The 15,874-nt window shown below is 43.7% G+C and overlaps 1 protein-coding gene across 1 annotated transcript; it reads right to left on the bottom strand.

Moving 5' to 3' along the window:
• Positions 1-12,847: 12,847 nt before the first annotated feature.
• On the bottom strand, positions 12,848-14,414 carry LOC128689043 (uncharacterized). The gene has a single exon (XM_053777107.2). It carries the CDS (start codon positions 14,115-14,117, stop codon positions 13,458-13,460), a length of 660 nt encoding a protein of 219 aa, XP_053633082.1. The 5' UTR covers positions 14,118-14,414; the 3' UTR covers positions 12,848-13,457.
• Positions 14,415-15,874: the final 1,460 nt, after the last annotated feature.

A 15,874-nucleotide genomic window follows, 5' to 3' on the forward strand; every position in this document is an offset into this window, starting at 1 on the left:
ATTGAATCTTGTTTCATAAAAAGCAGTTTTGACAATAATATATATATATATATATATATATATATATATATATATATATATATATATATATATATATATATATATATTTTTTTTTTATTATCACACCGGCCGATTCCCACCAAGGCAGGGTGGCCCGAAAAAGAAAAACTTTCACCATCATTCACTCCATCACTGTCTTGCCAGAAGGGTGCTTTACACTACAGTTTTTAAACTGCAACATTAACACCCCTCCTTCAGAGTGCAGGCACTGTACTTCCCATCTCCAGGACTCAAGTCCGGCCTGCCGGTTTCCCTGAATCCCTTCATAAGTGTTACTTTGCTCACACTCCAACAGCACGTCAAGTATTAAAAACCATTTGTCTCCATTCACTCCTATCAAACACGCTCACGCATGCCTGCTGGAAGTCCAAGCCCCTCGCACACAAAACCTCCTTTACCCCCTCCCTCCAACCCTTCCTAGGCCATATATATATATATATATATATATATATATATATATATATATATATATATATATTGACACCACTAAGTACTCAAGAACGGCCTCGTTTATGTTCCAGCGTCTCAGCATGGCAATCCAGAGGAGATAATGCCCCCTGAAATCTTAGCTGGCGTCTTTCTTCAGAAAGCTGGAAGAAATGCATAACCTCGTTTGATATGTAGTTCTGTTGTGTAGTGTAATGTATAAAGCAGATTCACTTAAGTATTAAAGTTATGGTTCTTGACGTGCTCTGCGGTATCATTGCTGAACTGTCCTGGACATGTCTTGTAAATGTTTAGTGACCAGGAGTAAATTTATCTGTCCTATGAAGCATTGTTTATACAGTCTTTGCAAAAAAATCGAACTCACCGATTACATCACGAATGTTTTGTTGTTACTTGCGAGCACTGTTACCGCGAAAAATTATTGTGGTTTTAGAGTACACTATAATTTGTAAGTTTCTATTGAGTTTCATTTTTTGCGCCTCTTTTCGTACTGAGGAAATAACAGTATATAACAAAATATCTACATTAGTGTTGTTATTTTTCTGGATGGCGCTCCAGTAACTGGTGCTGGATCATGACTCCAGGAATCATTCTGGAGTAATGGTGCTGCCTTCTGGACGTCTTGTGGACTTCATGGCCTGAGTGTACGTTCATGCAGTCCCGAGACTCAATGTTTCTAAATCTAGCTAGAATGGTGGCTGAAGACGAGTAAATAATTGGCTATAAGTGTAAGTTAAAGAAAATAAACGTAAATTACAACTAAGAATTCCCTTTGTTGTGTATCCAGGAAGGGACACACAATCCATCTCACTATACCTAAAACTTAACTTTTCCTATTTCCTCTCATGTTCTTATACTCTTATGTAGTGTTTACTTTTGACATATCATACTGCGACCCGAGGCTTGAGTCTTGTTGATGTTACCTATAGAGTGTCCTGTGTAAAGCTTGGAGAGGATCAGCGAGAGTGGGATGCCCATTCAATACCCACACAGTATTATATGAGGGAGACTGGGCTGCCCATTCAACACCCACTCAGTATTACATGGACAGTTCCCTCTCAATAATTCTCTCTAACCTGGTGTCTGTCATCTAGGAGATAACGGCTCTTGATTCAAAGAAGTTCAGCTCCCTTTCCTTTCCTCAGATTAAACCTGATTATCCCCGTCCCTTTCACTTCCCTGGTGTTGTATGACCCTTATGAATTTAGAGTTTCTCCATAATAATAATAATAATAATAATAATAATAATAATAATAATAATAATAATAATAATAATAATAATAATAATAATAATAATAATAATAATAATAATAATAATAATAACTGTAATAATAATAAAAATAATAATAATAATAATAATAATAATAATAATAATAATAATAATAATAATAATAATAATAATAATAATAATAATAAAATTTATGCACATTTTGTTTATGCATTATCATTTTGTCAATGGTATTATTCTTTGGATATATATAATGGAGATCAATCATTGTCTTAACTTGTTCCTCGCACGATGGTCATGCTATGCTCTTTGTGGTAAAATTTCGCAGATATTTTTTTTACTCTCACCCTGAAGACACTGCCAGATGTTACAGTTAAGGACACACTTTGCAGATGTTGCGGTTAAGGACATGCTTTGCAAATGGCAGGATAGTTAAGAACACGTAGTATTGGAAGTGTAGGGGTGTAGAACACACACTGCTGGAGACGTCAGTAGAGGACAAACATTTCTGGAGATGGTAAAGTTTAAGACACACAGTGCAGACACTCTGCTGGGGACATGTACTACTGGAAACGTCAGGGTTAATGATATGCGGTACTGAAGACGTCACAGTTTGTGACATGCAGTACTGGAGACGTGAGAGTTCAGGACCCGCAGTACTGGAGACGTCGACGTTAATGACATGCGGTACTGGAGACGTCGACGTTAATGACATGCGGTACTGGAGACGTCAGAGTTCAGGACACGCTCTGTAGGAGGCGTAGGACTCCAAAACACACGCCGCAAGAACACGCATTGCAGGAGACATAGAAGTTTAGGTCACGCACTGCAGAAGTTAGAGTTTAGGACACGGACTTAAAGAGATATTAACGTTCAGACCACGCGCTGCGAGACACGCACTTGTTCTCATTACGATGATCGAGATTAACGCAAGACTTATCAAATGATCACCCTCTTATTACAAGCTTAACGAACAACTGTTTATTAAAATTAATCTCTAATACTGTACGATTTGCTGATTAAGGCTATAGAAATGTGTTTAATCGCCGTTTTCGCATAATTGTCAAGAAGATCGTCTTCAAACCTAAACCTGATACACATTACTACTTTTTTTTTTGGGGGGGGGGGGGGTATGATAATTAATTTTCTGTTAAACCGTTTTATAATTGTCGAATAATCTGGCTGACTTCTTATTATGAAAGTAAACATTTGTGGCGAGCAAGCGGTGTCGAACTCCAGTGATCTGGCTGCTGGACGCTGTTGTTGGGAGGCACTGCCCGAGGGAGTTGCTCTAGATGGGGAATCACTGCCGTGGCAGGTCATTTCATTTGGGGAATCACTGCAATGGAAGGTTATTTCACTGGGGGAATCACTGCAATGGAAGCTTAGTTCACTGGGGGAATCACTGCCATGAGACGTTAGTTCACTGGGGGAATCACTGCCATGGGAGGTTAGTTCACTGAGGGAATCACTGCCATGGAAGGTTAGTTCACTGGGGGAATCACTGCCATGGAAGGTTAGTTTACTGGGGAATCACTGCCATGGGAGGTTTGTTCACTGGGGAATCACTGCCATGGAAGGTTAGTTCACTAGGGGAATCACTGCCATGGAAGGTTAGTTCACTGGGGGAATCACTGCCATGGGAGGTTAGTTCACTGGGGGAATCACTGCCATGAAAGGTTATTTCACTAGGGGAATCACTGAAATGGGAGGTTAGTTCACTGGGGGAATCACTGCCATGGGAGGTTAGTTCACTGGGGGAATCACTGCCATGGGAGGTTAGTTCACTGGGGGAATCACTGCCATGGGAGATTAGTTCACTGGGGGAAGCACTTCCATGGAAGGTTAGTTCACTGAGGAATCACTGCCATGGGAAGTTAGTTCACTGGAGGAATCACTGCCATGGGAGGCTAGTTCACTGGGGGAATCACTGCCATGGGAGGTTAGTTCACTGGGGGAATCACTGCCATGGAAGGTTAGTTCACTGGGGAATCACTGTCATGGAAGGTTAGTTCACTGGGGGAATCACTGCCATGGGAAGTTAGTTCACTGGGGAATCACTGCCATGGGAGGTTAGTTCACTGGGGGAATCACTGCCATGGGAAGTTACTTCACTGGCGGAATCACTGCAATGGGAGGTTAGTTCAATGGGGGAATCATTGCCATGGAAGGTTAGTTCATTGGGGGAATCACTGCCATGGGAGGTTAGTTCACTGGGGGAATCACTGCCATAGAAGGTTAGTTCACTGGGGGAATCACTGCCATGGGAAGTTAGTTCACTGGGGAAATCACTGCCATGGGAGGTTAGTTCACTGGGGAATCACTGCCATGAGAGGTTAGTTCACTGGAGAATCACTGCCATGGGAGGTCAGTTCACTGGGGGAATCACTGCCGTGGAAAGTTAGTTCACTGGGGAATCACTGCCATGGAAGGTTAGTTCACTGGGGGAATCACTGTCATGGGAGGTAAGTTCACTGGGGGAATCACTGCCATGGAAGGTTAGTTAATTGGGAGAATCACTGCCATGGAAGGTTAGTTCACTGGGGAATCACTGCCATGAGAGGTTAGTTCACTGGGGGAATCACTGTCATGGAAGGTTAGTTCACTGGGGAATCACTGCCATGGGAGGTTAGTTCACTGGGGAAATCACTGCCATGAGAGGTTAGATCAATGGGGGAATCACTGCCATGGGAGGTTAGTTCAATGGGGGAATCACTGCCATGGGAGATTAGTTCACTGGGGGAATCACTTCCATGGAAGGTTAGTTCACTGGGGAATCACTGCCATGGGAAGTTAGTTCACTGGCGGAATCACTGCCATGGGAGGTTAGTTCACTGGGGGAATCACTGCCATGGGAGGTTAGTTCACTGGGAAATCACTGCCATGGAAGGTTAGTTAATTGGGAGAATCACTGCCATGGAAGGTTAGTTCACTGGGGGAATCACTGCCATGGGAAGTTAGTTCACTGGGGAATCACTGCCATGGGAGGTTAGTTCACTGGGGGAATCACTGCCATGGGAAGTTACTTCACTGGGGGAATCACTGCAATGGGAGGTTAGTTCAATGGGGGAATCACTGCCATGGAAGGTTAGTTCATTGGGGGAATAACTGCCATGGGAGGTTAGTTCACTGGGGGAATCACTGCCATAGAAGGTTAGTTCACTGGGGGAATCTTTGCCATGGGAAGTTAGTTCACTGGGGGAATCACTGCCATGGGAGGTTAGTTCACTGGGGAATCACTGCCATGAGAGGTTAGTTCATTGGAGAATCACTGCCATGGGAGGTCAGTTCACTGGGGGAATCACTGCCGTGGAAAGTTAGTTCACTGGGGAATCACTGCCATGGCAGGTTAGTTCACTGGGGGAATCACTGCCATGGCAGGTTAGTTCACTGGGGGAATGACTGCCATGGGAGGTTAGTTCACTGAGGGAATCACTGCCATGGGAGGTTAGTTCACTGGGGAATCACTGCCATGGGAGGTTAGTTCACTGAGGGAATCACTGCCATGGGAGGTTACTTCACTGGGGGAATCACTGCTATGGGAGGTTATTTCACGAGGGGAATCACTGCCATAGGAGGCTATTTCACTGGGGGAATCACTGCCATGGAAGGTTAGTTTACTGGGGAAACACTGCCATAGGAGGTTTGTTCACTGGGGAAATCACTGCCATGGAAGGTTAGTTCACTAGGGGAATCACTGCCATGGAAGGTTAGTTCACTGGGGGAATCACTGCCATGGGATGTTAGTTCACTGGGAGAATCACTGCCATGGGAAGATAGTTCACTGGGGGAATCACTGCCATGGGAGGTTAGTTCACTGGGGAATCACTGCCATGAGAGGTTAGTTCACTGGGGAATCACTGCCATGGGAGGTCAGTTCATTGGGGGAATCACTGCCGTGGAAAGTTAGTTCACTGGGGAATCACTGCCATGGGAGGTTAGTTCACTGGGGGAATCACTGCCATGGGAGGTTAGTTCACTGGGGGAATGATTGCCATGGGAGGTTAGGTCACTGAGGGAATGACTGCCATGGGAGGTTAGTTCACTGGGGAATCACTGCCATGGGAGGTTAGTTCACTGGGGGAATCACTGCCATGGGAGGTTACTTCACTGGGGGAATCACTGCCATGGGAGGTTATTTCACTAGGGGAATCACTGAAATGGGAGGTTATTTCACTGGGGGAATCACTGCCATGGAAGGTTAGTTTACTGGGGAATCACTGCCATGGGAGGTTTGTTCACTGGGGAAATCACTGCCATGGAAGGTTAGTTCACTAGGGGAATCACTGCCATGGAAGGTTAGTTCACTGGGGGAATCACTGCCATGGGAGGTTAGTTCACTGGGGAATCACTGCCATGGGAGGTTAGTTCACTGGGGGAATCACTGCCATGAGAGGTTAGTTCACTGGGGGAATCACAGCCATGGGAGGTTAGTTCACTGGGGGGAATCACTGCCATGGGAGATTAGTTCACTACGGGAATCACTGCCATGGAAGGTTAGTTCACTGGGGAATCACTGCCATGGGAGGTTAGTTCACTGGGGTAATCACTGCCATGAGAGGTTAGTTCACTGTGGGAATCACTGCCATGGAAGGTTAGTTCACTAGGGAATCACTGTCATGGAAGGTTAGTTCACTGGGGGAATCACTGCCATGGGAAGTTAGTTCACTGGGGAAATCACTGCCATGGGAGGTTAGTTCACTGGGGGAATCACTGCCATGGGAGGTTAGTTCATTGGGGGAATTACTGCCATGGAAGATTAGTTCACTGGGGAATCTGCCATGGGAGGTTAGTTCACTGGGGTAATCACTGTCATGAGAGGTTAGTTCACTGGTGAAATCACTGCCATGGGAGGTTAGTTCACTGAGGGAATCACTGCCATGGAAGGTTAGTTCACTGAGGGAATTACTGCCATGGGAGGTTAGTTCACTGGGGGAATCACTGCCATAGGAGGTTAGTTCACTGGGGGAGTCACTGCCATGGGAAGTTAGTTCACTGGGGAAATCACTGCCATGGGAGGTTAGTTCACTGTTGAAATCACTGCAATGGGAGGTTAGTTCACTGGGGGAATCACTGCAATGGGAGGCTAGTTCACTGGGGGAATCACTGCCATGGGAGGTCAGTTCACTGGGGAAATCACTGCCATGGGAGGTTAGTTCAGTGGGGGAATCACTGCCATGGAAGGCTAGTTCACTGGGGGAATCACTGCCATGGGAGCTTAGTTCACTGGTGAAATCACTGCCATGGGAGGATAGTTCACTGGGGAATCACTGCCATGGGAGGTAAGTTCACTGGGGGAATCACTTCCATGAGAGGTTAGTTCTCTGGGGAATCACTGCCATGGGAGGATAGTTCACTGGGGAAATCACTGTCATGAGAGGTTAGTTCAATGGGGGAATCACTGCCATGGGACGTTAGTTCACTGGGGGAATCAATGCAAAGGGAGATTTGTTCACTGGGGGAATCACTTCCATGGAAGGTTAGTTCACTGGGGAATCACTGCCATGAGAAGTTAGTTCACTGGTGGAATCACTGCCATGGGAGGATAGTTCACTGGGGAAATCACTGCCATGGGAGGTTAGTTCCCTGGGGGAATCACTGCCATGGAAGGTTAGTTCACTGGGGGAATCACTGCCATGGGAGCTTAGTTCACTGGTGAAATCACTGCCATGGGAGGATAGTTCACTGGGGAATCACTGCCATGGGAGGTTAGTTCACTGGGGGAATCACTTCCATGAGAGGTTAGTTCACTGGGGAATCACTGCCATGGGAGGAGAGGTCACTGGGGAAATCACTGCCATGAGAGGTTAGTTCACTGGGGGAATCACTGTCATGGGAGGTTAGTTCACTGGGGGAATCACTGCCATGGGAGGTTAGTTCACTGGGGAATCACTGCCATGGGAGGTCAGTTCACTGGGGGAATCACTGTCATGGAAGGTTAGTTCACTGGGGAATCAGTGCCATGGGAGGTTAGTTCACTTGGGGAATCACTGCCATGGGAGGTTAGTTCACTGGGGGAATCACTGCCATGGGAGGATAGTTCACTGGGGAATCACTGCCATGGGAGGTTAGTTCACTGGGGGAATCACTGCCATGGAAGGTTAGTTCTCTGGGGAATCACTGCCATGAGAGGTTAGTTCACTGGGGGAATCACTGTCATGGAAGGTTAGTTCACTGGGGAATCAGTGCCATGGGAGGTTAGTTCACTGGGGGAATCACTGCCATGGGAGGTTAGTTCACTGGGGGAATCACTGCCATGAGAGGTTAGATCAATGGGGGAATCACTGCCATGGGAGGTTAGTTCAATGAGGGAATCACTGCCATGGAAGATTAGTTCACTGGGGGAATCACTTCCATGCAAGGTTATTTCACTGGGGGAATCACTGCCATGGGAAGTTAGTTCACTGGTAGAATCACTGCCATGGGAGGTTAGTTCACTGGGGGAATCACTGCCATGGGAGGTTAGTTCACTGGGGAATCACTGCCATAGAAGGTTAGTTCACTGGGGGAATCACTGCCATGGGAGCTTAGTTCACTGGTGAAATCACTGCCATGGGAGGATAGTTCACTGGGGAATCACTGCCATGGAAGGTTAGTTTACTGGGGGAATCACTGCCATGAGAGGTTAGTTCACTGGGGAATCGCTGCCATGGGAAGATAGTTCACTGGGGGAATCACTGCCATGAGAGGTTAGTTCACTGGGGGAATCATTGCCATGAGAGGTTAGTTCACTGGGGAATCACTGCCGTGGGAGATTAGTTCACTGTGGGAATCACTGCCATGGGAGGCTAGTTCACTGGGTGAATCACTGCCATGGGAGGTTAGTTCACTGGGGGAATCACTGCCATGGGAGGATAGTTCACTGGGGGAATCATTGTTATGGGAGGTTAGTTAACTGGGGAAATCACTGCCATGGGAGGTTTGTTCACTGGGGAAATCACTGCCATGGGAGGTTATTTCATTGGGGGAATCACTGCCATGGGAAGTTAGTTCATTGGGAGAATCACTGCCATGGGAGACTAGTTCTCTGGGGGAATCACTGCCATGGGAGGTTAGTTCACTGGGGGAATCACTGCCATGGGAGGTTAGTTCACTAGGGGAATCACTATCATGGGAGGTTAGTTCACTGGGGAAATCACTGCCATGGGAGGTTAGTTCACTGGGGAAATCACTGCCGTGGGAGGTTAGTTCATTGGGGGAATCACTGCCATGGGAGGTCAGTTCACTGGGGGAATCACTGCCATGGGAGGCTAGTTCACTGGGGGAATCACTGCAATGGGAGGTTAGTTCACTGTGGAAAATCACTGTAATGGAAGGTTAGTTCACTGGGGGAATCACTGCCATGGGAGGTTAGTTCACTGGAGGAATCACTGCCATGGGAAGTTAGTTCACTGGGGGAATCACTGCCATGGGAGGTTAGTTCACTGGGGGAATCACTGCCATGGGAGGTTAGTTCACTGGGGGAATCACTGCCATGGGAGGTTAGTTCACTGGGGGAATCACTGCCATGGGAGGTTAGTTCACTGGGGGAATCACTGCTATGGGAGGTTAGTTCACTGTGGGAAATCACTGCCATGGGAGGTTAGTTCACTGTGGGAATCACTGCCATGGGAGGCTAGTTCACTGGGGGAATCACTGCTATGGGAGGTTAGTTCACTGTGGGAAATCACTGCCATGGGAGGTTAGTTCACTGGGGAAATCACTGCCATGGGAGGTTAGTTCAATTGGTGAATCACTGCCATGGGAGGGTAGTTCACTGGGAGAATGACTGCCATGGAAGGTCAGTTTACTGGGGGAATCACTGCCGTGGGAGGTTAGTTCACTGGGGGAATCACTGCCATGGGAGGTTAGTTTACTGTGGGAATCACTGCCATGGGAGGGCAACCAGCATTCAAGTAGAGAAAAAAGGTTCAGGAGGCAGGTATTAAAAGGAAAGAAATGCAGTGTAGCCACAAGTATCATAGGGAGAGAAAAGTGACATTGTTACCAGCACCAAAATGAATGTTGTGGCAAGCAGCGCTAAATGGAAGTAAACGTCTTAGTATACCAACATTATAAAGAGAGAAACGTGTTAGAACTAGTAGCATTATAACGAGGGAAACGTGCTGTTGGGGCCAGTAGTATTATAACGAAGGAAACATGTTGGGACCACCAGCGAAAAATGAAGGAAGCGTGTTGGGACCTCTAACATTATAATGAAGGAAACGTGTTAAATATTACTGAATATCATCATTATTGGGACTTGTGCTATCCAATTAACAGAGCGAACTTAGCGTTCAAGCAACAGCACCAGTGGCGAAAGTTTGAAGCCGATCAGACGAGCCATTCTCCAGTGGCGGCACTAATTCCTAGGCACTATCCTGGCCGGTAGATACTTCCATTTTTAATTTCTAAGGCGCTGAGATGAACTAAACTGAAATTTAGCTAACTTGGTTTAATGGTAATAAAAACTTCTTAGTATATTGTATATAATATTAACAAATCTGTAACTATACTCTAGTATTTTATTCTCCATCATCGTCGAATTGGCTGCAACTTTTCTGGAAAGTTAAAAGCTGCGCCACTGAGGCTTTTGCAAGTTATCTCAGCCAGTTCAGGATGCTCAGTCGATGGACTCAGCAGATTTGGTCATAGTGCACATGTCAAGGTCATAGTGCACATGTCAAGGTCATAGTGCAGTAGTCAAGATCATAGTGCATGTGCACATGCCATGTTCGTAAAACAAATTCACAATTGTTGCAAGAACCTAGCCCAATCTTCTGTACACCAGCGTTGAAAATTTCAAGCCAGTCAGATGAGAAGTTGTCGAGTAATGAGATAAATAAAAACGACAATTTGGAGCAAAAGAAAAGAAAAACTAGGAAATAATCCAGGCAACTACTTAAAAGTCCCCCTCTTCGGGGGATACCTAATCGAGGACAGAATTGCCACGTAATTTATGGCAAAGCGAAGTGTTTTAATTTCGAGAATATATGACTAAGGTCATGATCACGGTTTCTAAAATGTGTCTCGACTATTACACGACCAGACGAGAATTACGTAGCCTTTGTTGCTACTTGTTTATTGTGCCTTCGCGTGCCATCTCGGGTAAGAAACTGACTCAAGATTTCTTTTCTCTCACAAAGTTGTGTCATTCATACAAGCGTGAGTGCTTGTATTGTGGCAGCACTTGTTTAGTGCTTGCGTTTTTTTGGTGTTTAGGATTTATTGTGTGTGTGTGTGTGTGTGTGTGTGTGTGTGTGTGTGTGTGTGTGTGTGTGTGTGTGTGTGTGTGTGTGTGTGGATTTTGATTGTTAAAGTTAAAAATACCTATGAGAGGGTGGATCAGGAAGTAATGTGGCAAATACTTCAGAGAGATGGAATGTTGGGGAAAAAATTATTGTAAAACATTTATATAGGATGGGTCCACCTCTGGTGGTAAACTGTTGAACACACAGCCTTGGAGAAGAGGATAAAAATGCTTCCAGGAAGAATATTTGGATTTCTTCCTGAAGCTGTTTGAATATTCCACTTCCCCTACCACCCCATCTTTTTAGTCTTTTTTACCAAAAGGTATATTTTATTACATAATATAGTACAAACGATTTAATACACACACACACACACACACACACACACACACACACATACACACAAACACACACACACACACACACATATATATATATATATATATATATATATATATATATATATATATATATATATATATATATATATATATATATATATATGTAGGGGAAGGAAGGAGAGGTAGGGGTGTCCTCGGAAAAGTTGGAGGGAAGGGGTAAAGGAAGTTTTGTGGGTAAGGGGCTTGGACTTCCAGCAAGTGTGCGTGAGCATGTTAGATAGGAGTGAATGGAGACTAATGGTTTTTGGGAACTGACAAGCTGTTGGAGTGTAAGCAGGGTACTATTTTGTGAAGGAATTCAGGGAAACCAGTTAGCTGGACTTGAGTCCTGGAAATGGGAAGTAAAATATAATTGCATATATTGTGTTGATACGAAATTTACATTTACTTAGTAGATAAATAAAAAAGACTTTCCAGTTCAGACTTTTATTGATATGTATTACATGATGTTTTATTCAAATATAATAAATTTTGCAGTAGCGTCAATAATTACACGCACTTATGAGCTATATATCGTTGACTGGTTAATGGAGTTTCAAGCTTATCGACTACACGAGGGTCATTCAGGCTGCAGGATAACCTTTTCACCACCAGACATGCACACTTTAATCCGTAAAGTATGGACTAGAGTGCACTCTCAGCGCATATACACTGAGAAACACACATCAGGGCATATGTTCTGTACTTCTTATATATATATATATATATATATATATATATATATATATATATATATATATATATATATATATATATATATATATATATATATATATATATATATATATATATATATATATATATATATATATATATATATATATATATATATATATATATATATATATATACAACGAGAACAAAAATATTTTCGCATGAACTTCATAGTTTTTAATAGCGAGATATTATTCTATGTAATTATGCTAGTCTTATAGGCTGGTGTGTGGAGTTAATGAACTGTGATTTTAGATTCATACGCAGTTTGATATTAAGATATTAATTTTAGTGAGATCTTCACTTACTGTATAAACAGACGGTCAAGATATTATAATGTTATAGTGATATATAAACACCATAAAAAACGACAAGTATTTTAACTATAATTGATGAATTTATCATCAATATGTCACTCTGAGGACAATAAATGTCTGCCTCCTACATTAAAATATTGCAGAAGTTTGCAAGAATGTCTAATTATCGCACAAATCTTAGATTACAGCGTAAATACCTATCATATATCATCGAGGAAGGAGTATTACTAAATACAGAAATATACAAGCTATTGTGTATGTGTGCTTGTGTGATTATGTGTATATGGCTCATTTTCATTTTTCAATCAAAACATAACAGTTCACTCGAAAAAAAACTGATCGTATATTCACATGAGCTGGTAGACACTTCACTCACATAGCTGGTGATTCACTCTCAGTTAACAACAGTTTAGCTCACTTCAATTAATAGTTATTTTTACAAACCTTGGCTTTCTTTATATTAGATTTTTTTCACAAGAGGAAATGAGTAGGTGTATTCTTGTTAAAAGTAACGTTTCAGATGTCATTTTATAGTTCAACTTAGCTAAAGGTTTCCTAGAAATATCACGTAGAAAATAGAATGAAAATTCTGTCTTATAAGTCAACTTCCTTATCCGTTCAATAAATATGTGGACACAAGATCATTCCGGATGTAACTGTAGTAACTACCGGGACACCCAGCAGACAAGTAGAACCAGGATATCCCGTAGATAAGCAGTACAGGGACATCCAGTAGACAGCAGATGTAGTAACTACCGGGACACCCAGCAGACAAGCACAACCAGGATATCCAGTAGATAAGCAGTACAGGGACATCCAGTAGACAGCAGATGTAGTAACTACCGGGACATTTAGTAGGCAGGCAGCAGCTGCAGGAAGTACTGCAACACCTAGCAGACAGGCAACATTTGTAAAAAGTACCGGGAAACCCAGAAGCTGTAGTAACTGCCGGGATACCCCAGAAGACCAGCAGCTGTACTAACTACCGGGATATCCAGTAGACAAGCAGCAGCTGTAATAACTACCGGTACACCCAGTAGATAGATTATATATATAATAGCTATTTAGACACCCAGTAGACGCTCTTGTAAGCCGAGGAAGCGATGGGACGTAAGAGTCTGGGCTTCTTGTAGTGATTCATCAAGTTAGTGACAATTACATCCATGATGCTGCCTCTGTGGGTGGGCTTGTTGACCACTTGCTGAAGGTTCAGGTCCGGAGGGATCTTATGCTCCGGGAAGTCCCTGAAGCCCCCGAGGATAACGACTCCCGTATCTGGCTCTCGGCTGTAGATCCCGGTCACTACATCCATGAGGTGGGCCATGAGGGGCTCCCTGAGGCCGCTGGTGTGAGGGTGGGTGTGGTGGACCACACAGAACACCACGCAGGACACATCGCTGGGTAAGCCTCGGGGGTCCACCCTCACCCACAACACGTCCAGGTTACTAGGGACGTGGAAGGGTAACACTGTGGAGGTAATGTCATCCCTGACGTAGAGGGCCAAGCCACCATGTTTCTTTTCTGGCCGAGTCTGCAACCACAGCGTGTATCCCTCTATCTCAGCCTGTGCAGCATCCCCTATCCTGGCCTCGGTGAGGGCGCAAACATCAATGTCCCGATCCTCCAGCCTCTTTTTAAGATCTTCTAATTTGTCTGCGAGTGACTGCACGTTAGCAAGGAGGACTGTGGGTAAGGCTGATCTACTCCCTGCCCCTGCCATGGCTGCTCTCAGACTGACCACCTTCAACTTGGTCCACCCTCGCCTGCCCAATTATACCACAGAAAACGAAGAACCGTGTAACAAAGAGAATTATTCCTGTCGCGCTTATTAATGCTTAGAGGATTTAACCTTTGGTCTTTTTCCAAGTTAAGACTGACCCTGCGTCATTATTTATCACGTCACAGTGTCCAGGTGTTTTATTGACTCACTCCAGCCTTCAGGCCGCGCATCAAACCCGAGGATAAATCAGTTTTAATTTTTTCTTGATAGCGATTTTTTTTTTCGGTGCTTTTAGTAATACCTTACGATGGTAAATATAACACTAACTCTCTCTCTCTCTCTCTCTCTCTCTCTCTCTCTCTCTCTCTCTCTCTCTCTCTCTCTCTCTCTCTCTCTCTCTATCTATCTATCTATCTATCTATCTATCTATCTCTGTTGAGAGCAAATATTCGTGATATTTACCAGACAACAAATATGCTGAGACATCATTAAATCGCTCATATTTTTTTCAGCTTGCCTGACCCCCCTCCCCCCCATTGCCTCCTTCCCACCAAAAAATTATAAGAATATAATTATAAGATTATAAAATATAATTAACTGGAAGCGGAGCGTGAACACAAAAGAGAGATATAAATATTTACAAACAAAAATGATTAGGATTTGTTTTAGTTTTTTTTCCAAATCGGGTAATTATTTGCAAGAAATTCCACACGCAATGCTCACCTGACCGGGATAGTTTTTTAAAAGCATTTAGATCTTGCAGTTTATAATGGCTTGTTTGTCGTCTGGCTGTTGTCTGTTTTCTTGTCTGTTTACCTGTTACTATTTATTTATTTGTTTGCCTGTGTGTTCCTGTTTTTTTTCTGTTACTTGATGTTTACGTACCTGTGTATGCGTGTGTATTCTGCAAATTGTCCTTAGTTTCGAGTGCAGTGGTCGACTGTTAGCTCCTGGCCCCACCTCTTGCTGTAGTTAAATTCCACACATTCCTAGACTTTTGGGCCCTTCCGTACCAGGTGAAAGTTATTTGAACAATTTCTAACGCTATTATGCATAAACTCAAAAAAAATCAATTGAAGGTCATTTTCAAAACTGATTTCCGTAGACATCTACGACCACTTCTTGCGCTGACTGACCCACACTGGTTTAGCGATTTATTAACATTTAATTAACATATAATAGTAAAAACTCTCGGTCTCTACAGTCTTTATTTAAAACAGGAATAACAGAGACTTCACGCTTGTTCCAGAGGATTGCAACGGCGTATGCCGTTCTTGTCAACAACAGTCAAACTGGTAATTTGACCGAGGGGGAAAACGGAACATGTGTGTGTGTGTGTGTGTGTGTGTGTGTGTGTGTGTGTGTGTGTGTGTGTGTGTGTGTGTGTGTGTGTGTGTGTGTGTGTGTGTGTGTGTGTGTGTGTGTGTGTGTGTGTGTGTGTGTGTGCACGCTTGTGGTACAATGAGTCAGATCAACGGTGCACACACTAGAGGCGCAGATCAAACATCCATTGTGATAACGTGTCCTGCGTTGATTATAATAATTATTTCAATCTACACCGAGCGAAACGTCGTCAAAATGACACCTTGCTCAGCACTTGTGTGCTTTTCCTTAGTGCTTTTCTTAGTGTTGGATTTAAGTGATGGAATGTCCTTAGCCTCAGAAATCTTTACTTTTAGCAAAGATCAATGATAAAAAAATTTCGAAATGAGCCATCATAGCCAATAATCTTTAATATAAAGCTATTAAGGCAGAAG

This window comes from Cherax quadricarinatus, chromosome 21 (assembly GCF_038502225.1).
Source record: "Cherax quadricarinatus isolate ZL_2023a chromosome 21, ASM3850222v1, whole genome shotgun sequence".
NCBI lineage: Eukaryota > Metazoa > Arthropoda > Malacostraca > Decapoda > Parastacidae > Cherax > Cherax quadricarinatus.

What these genes read in the sequence shown, in the direction of transcription:
- LOC128689043 (XM_053777107.2), bottom strand. Translation starts at nt 14,117, where the DNA reads ATGGCAGGGGCAGGGAGTAGATCAGCCTTACCCACAGTCCTCCTTGCT.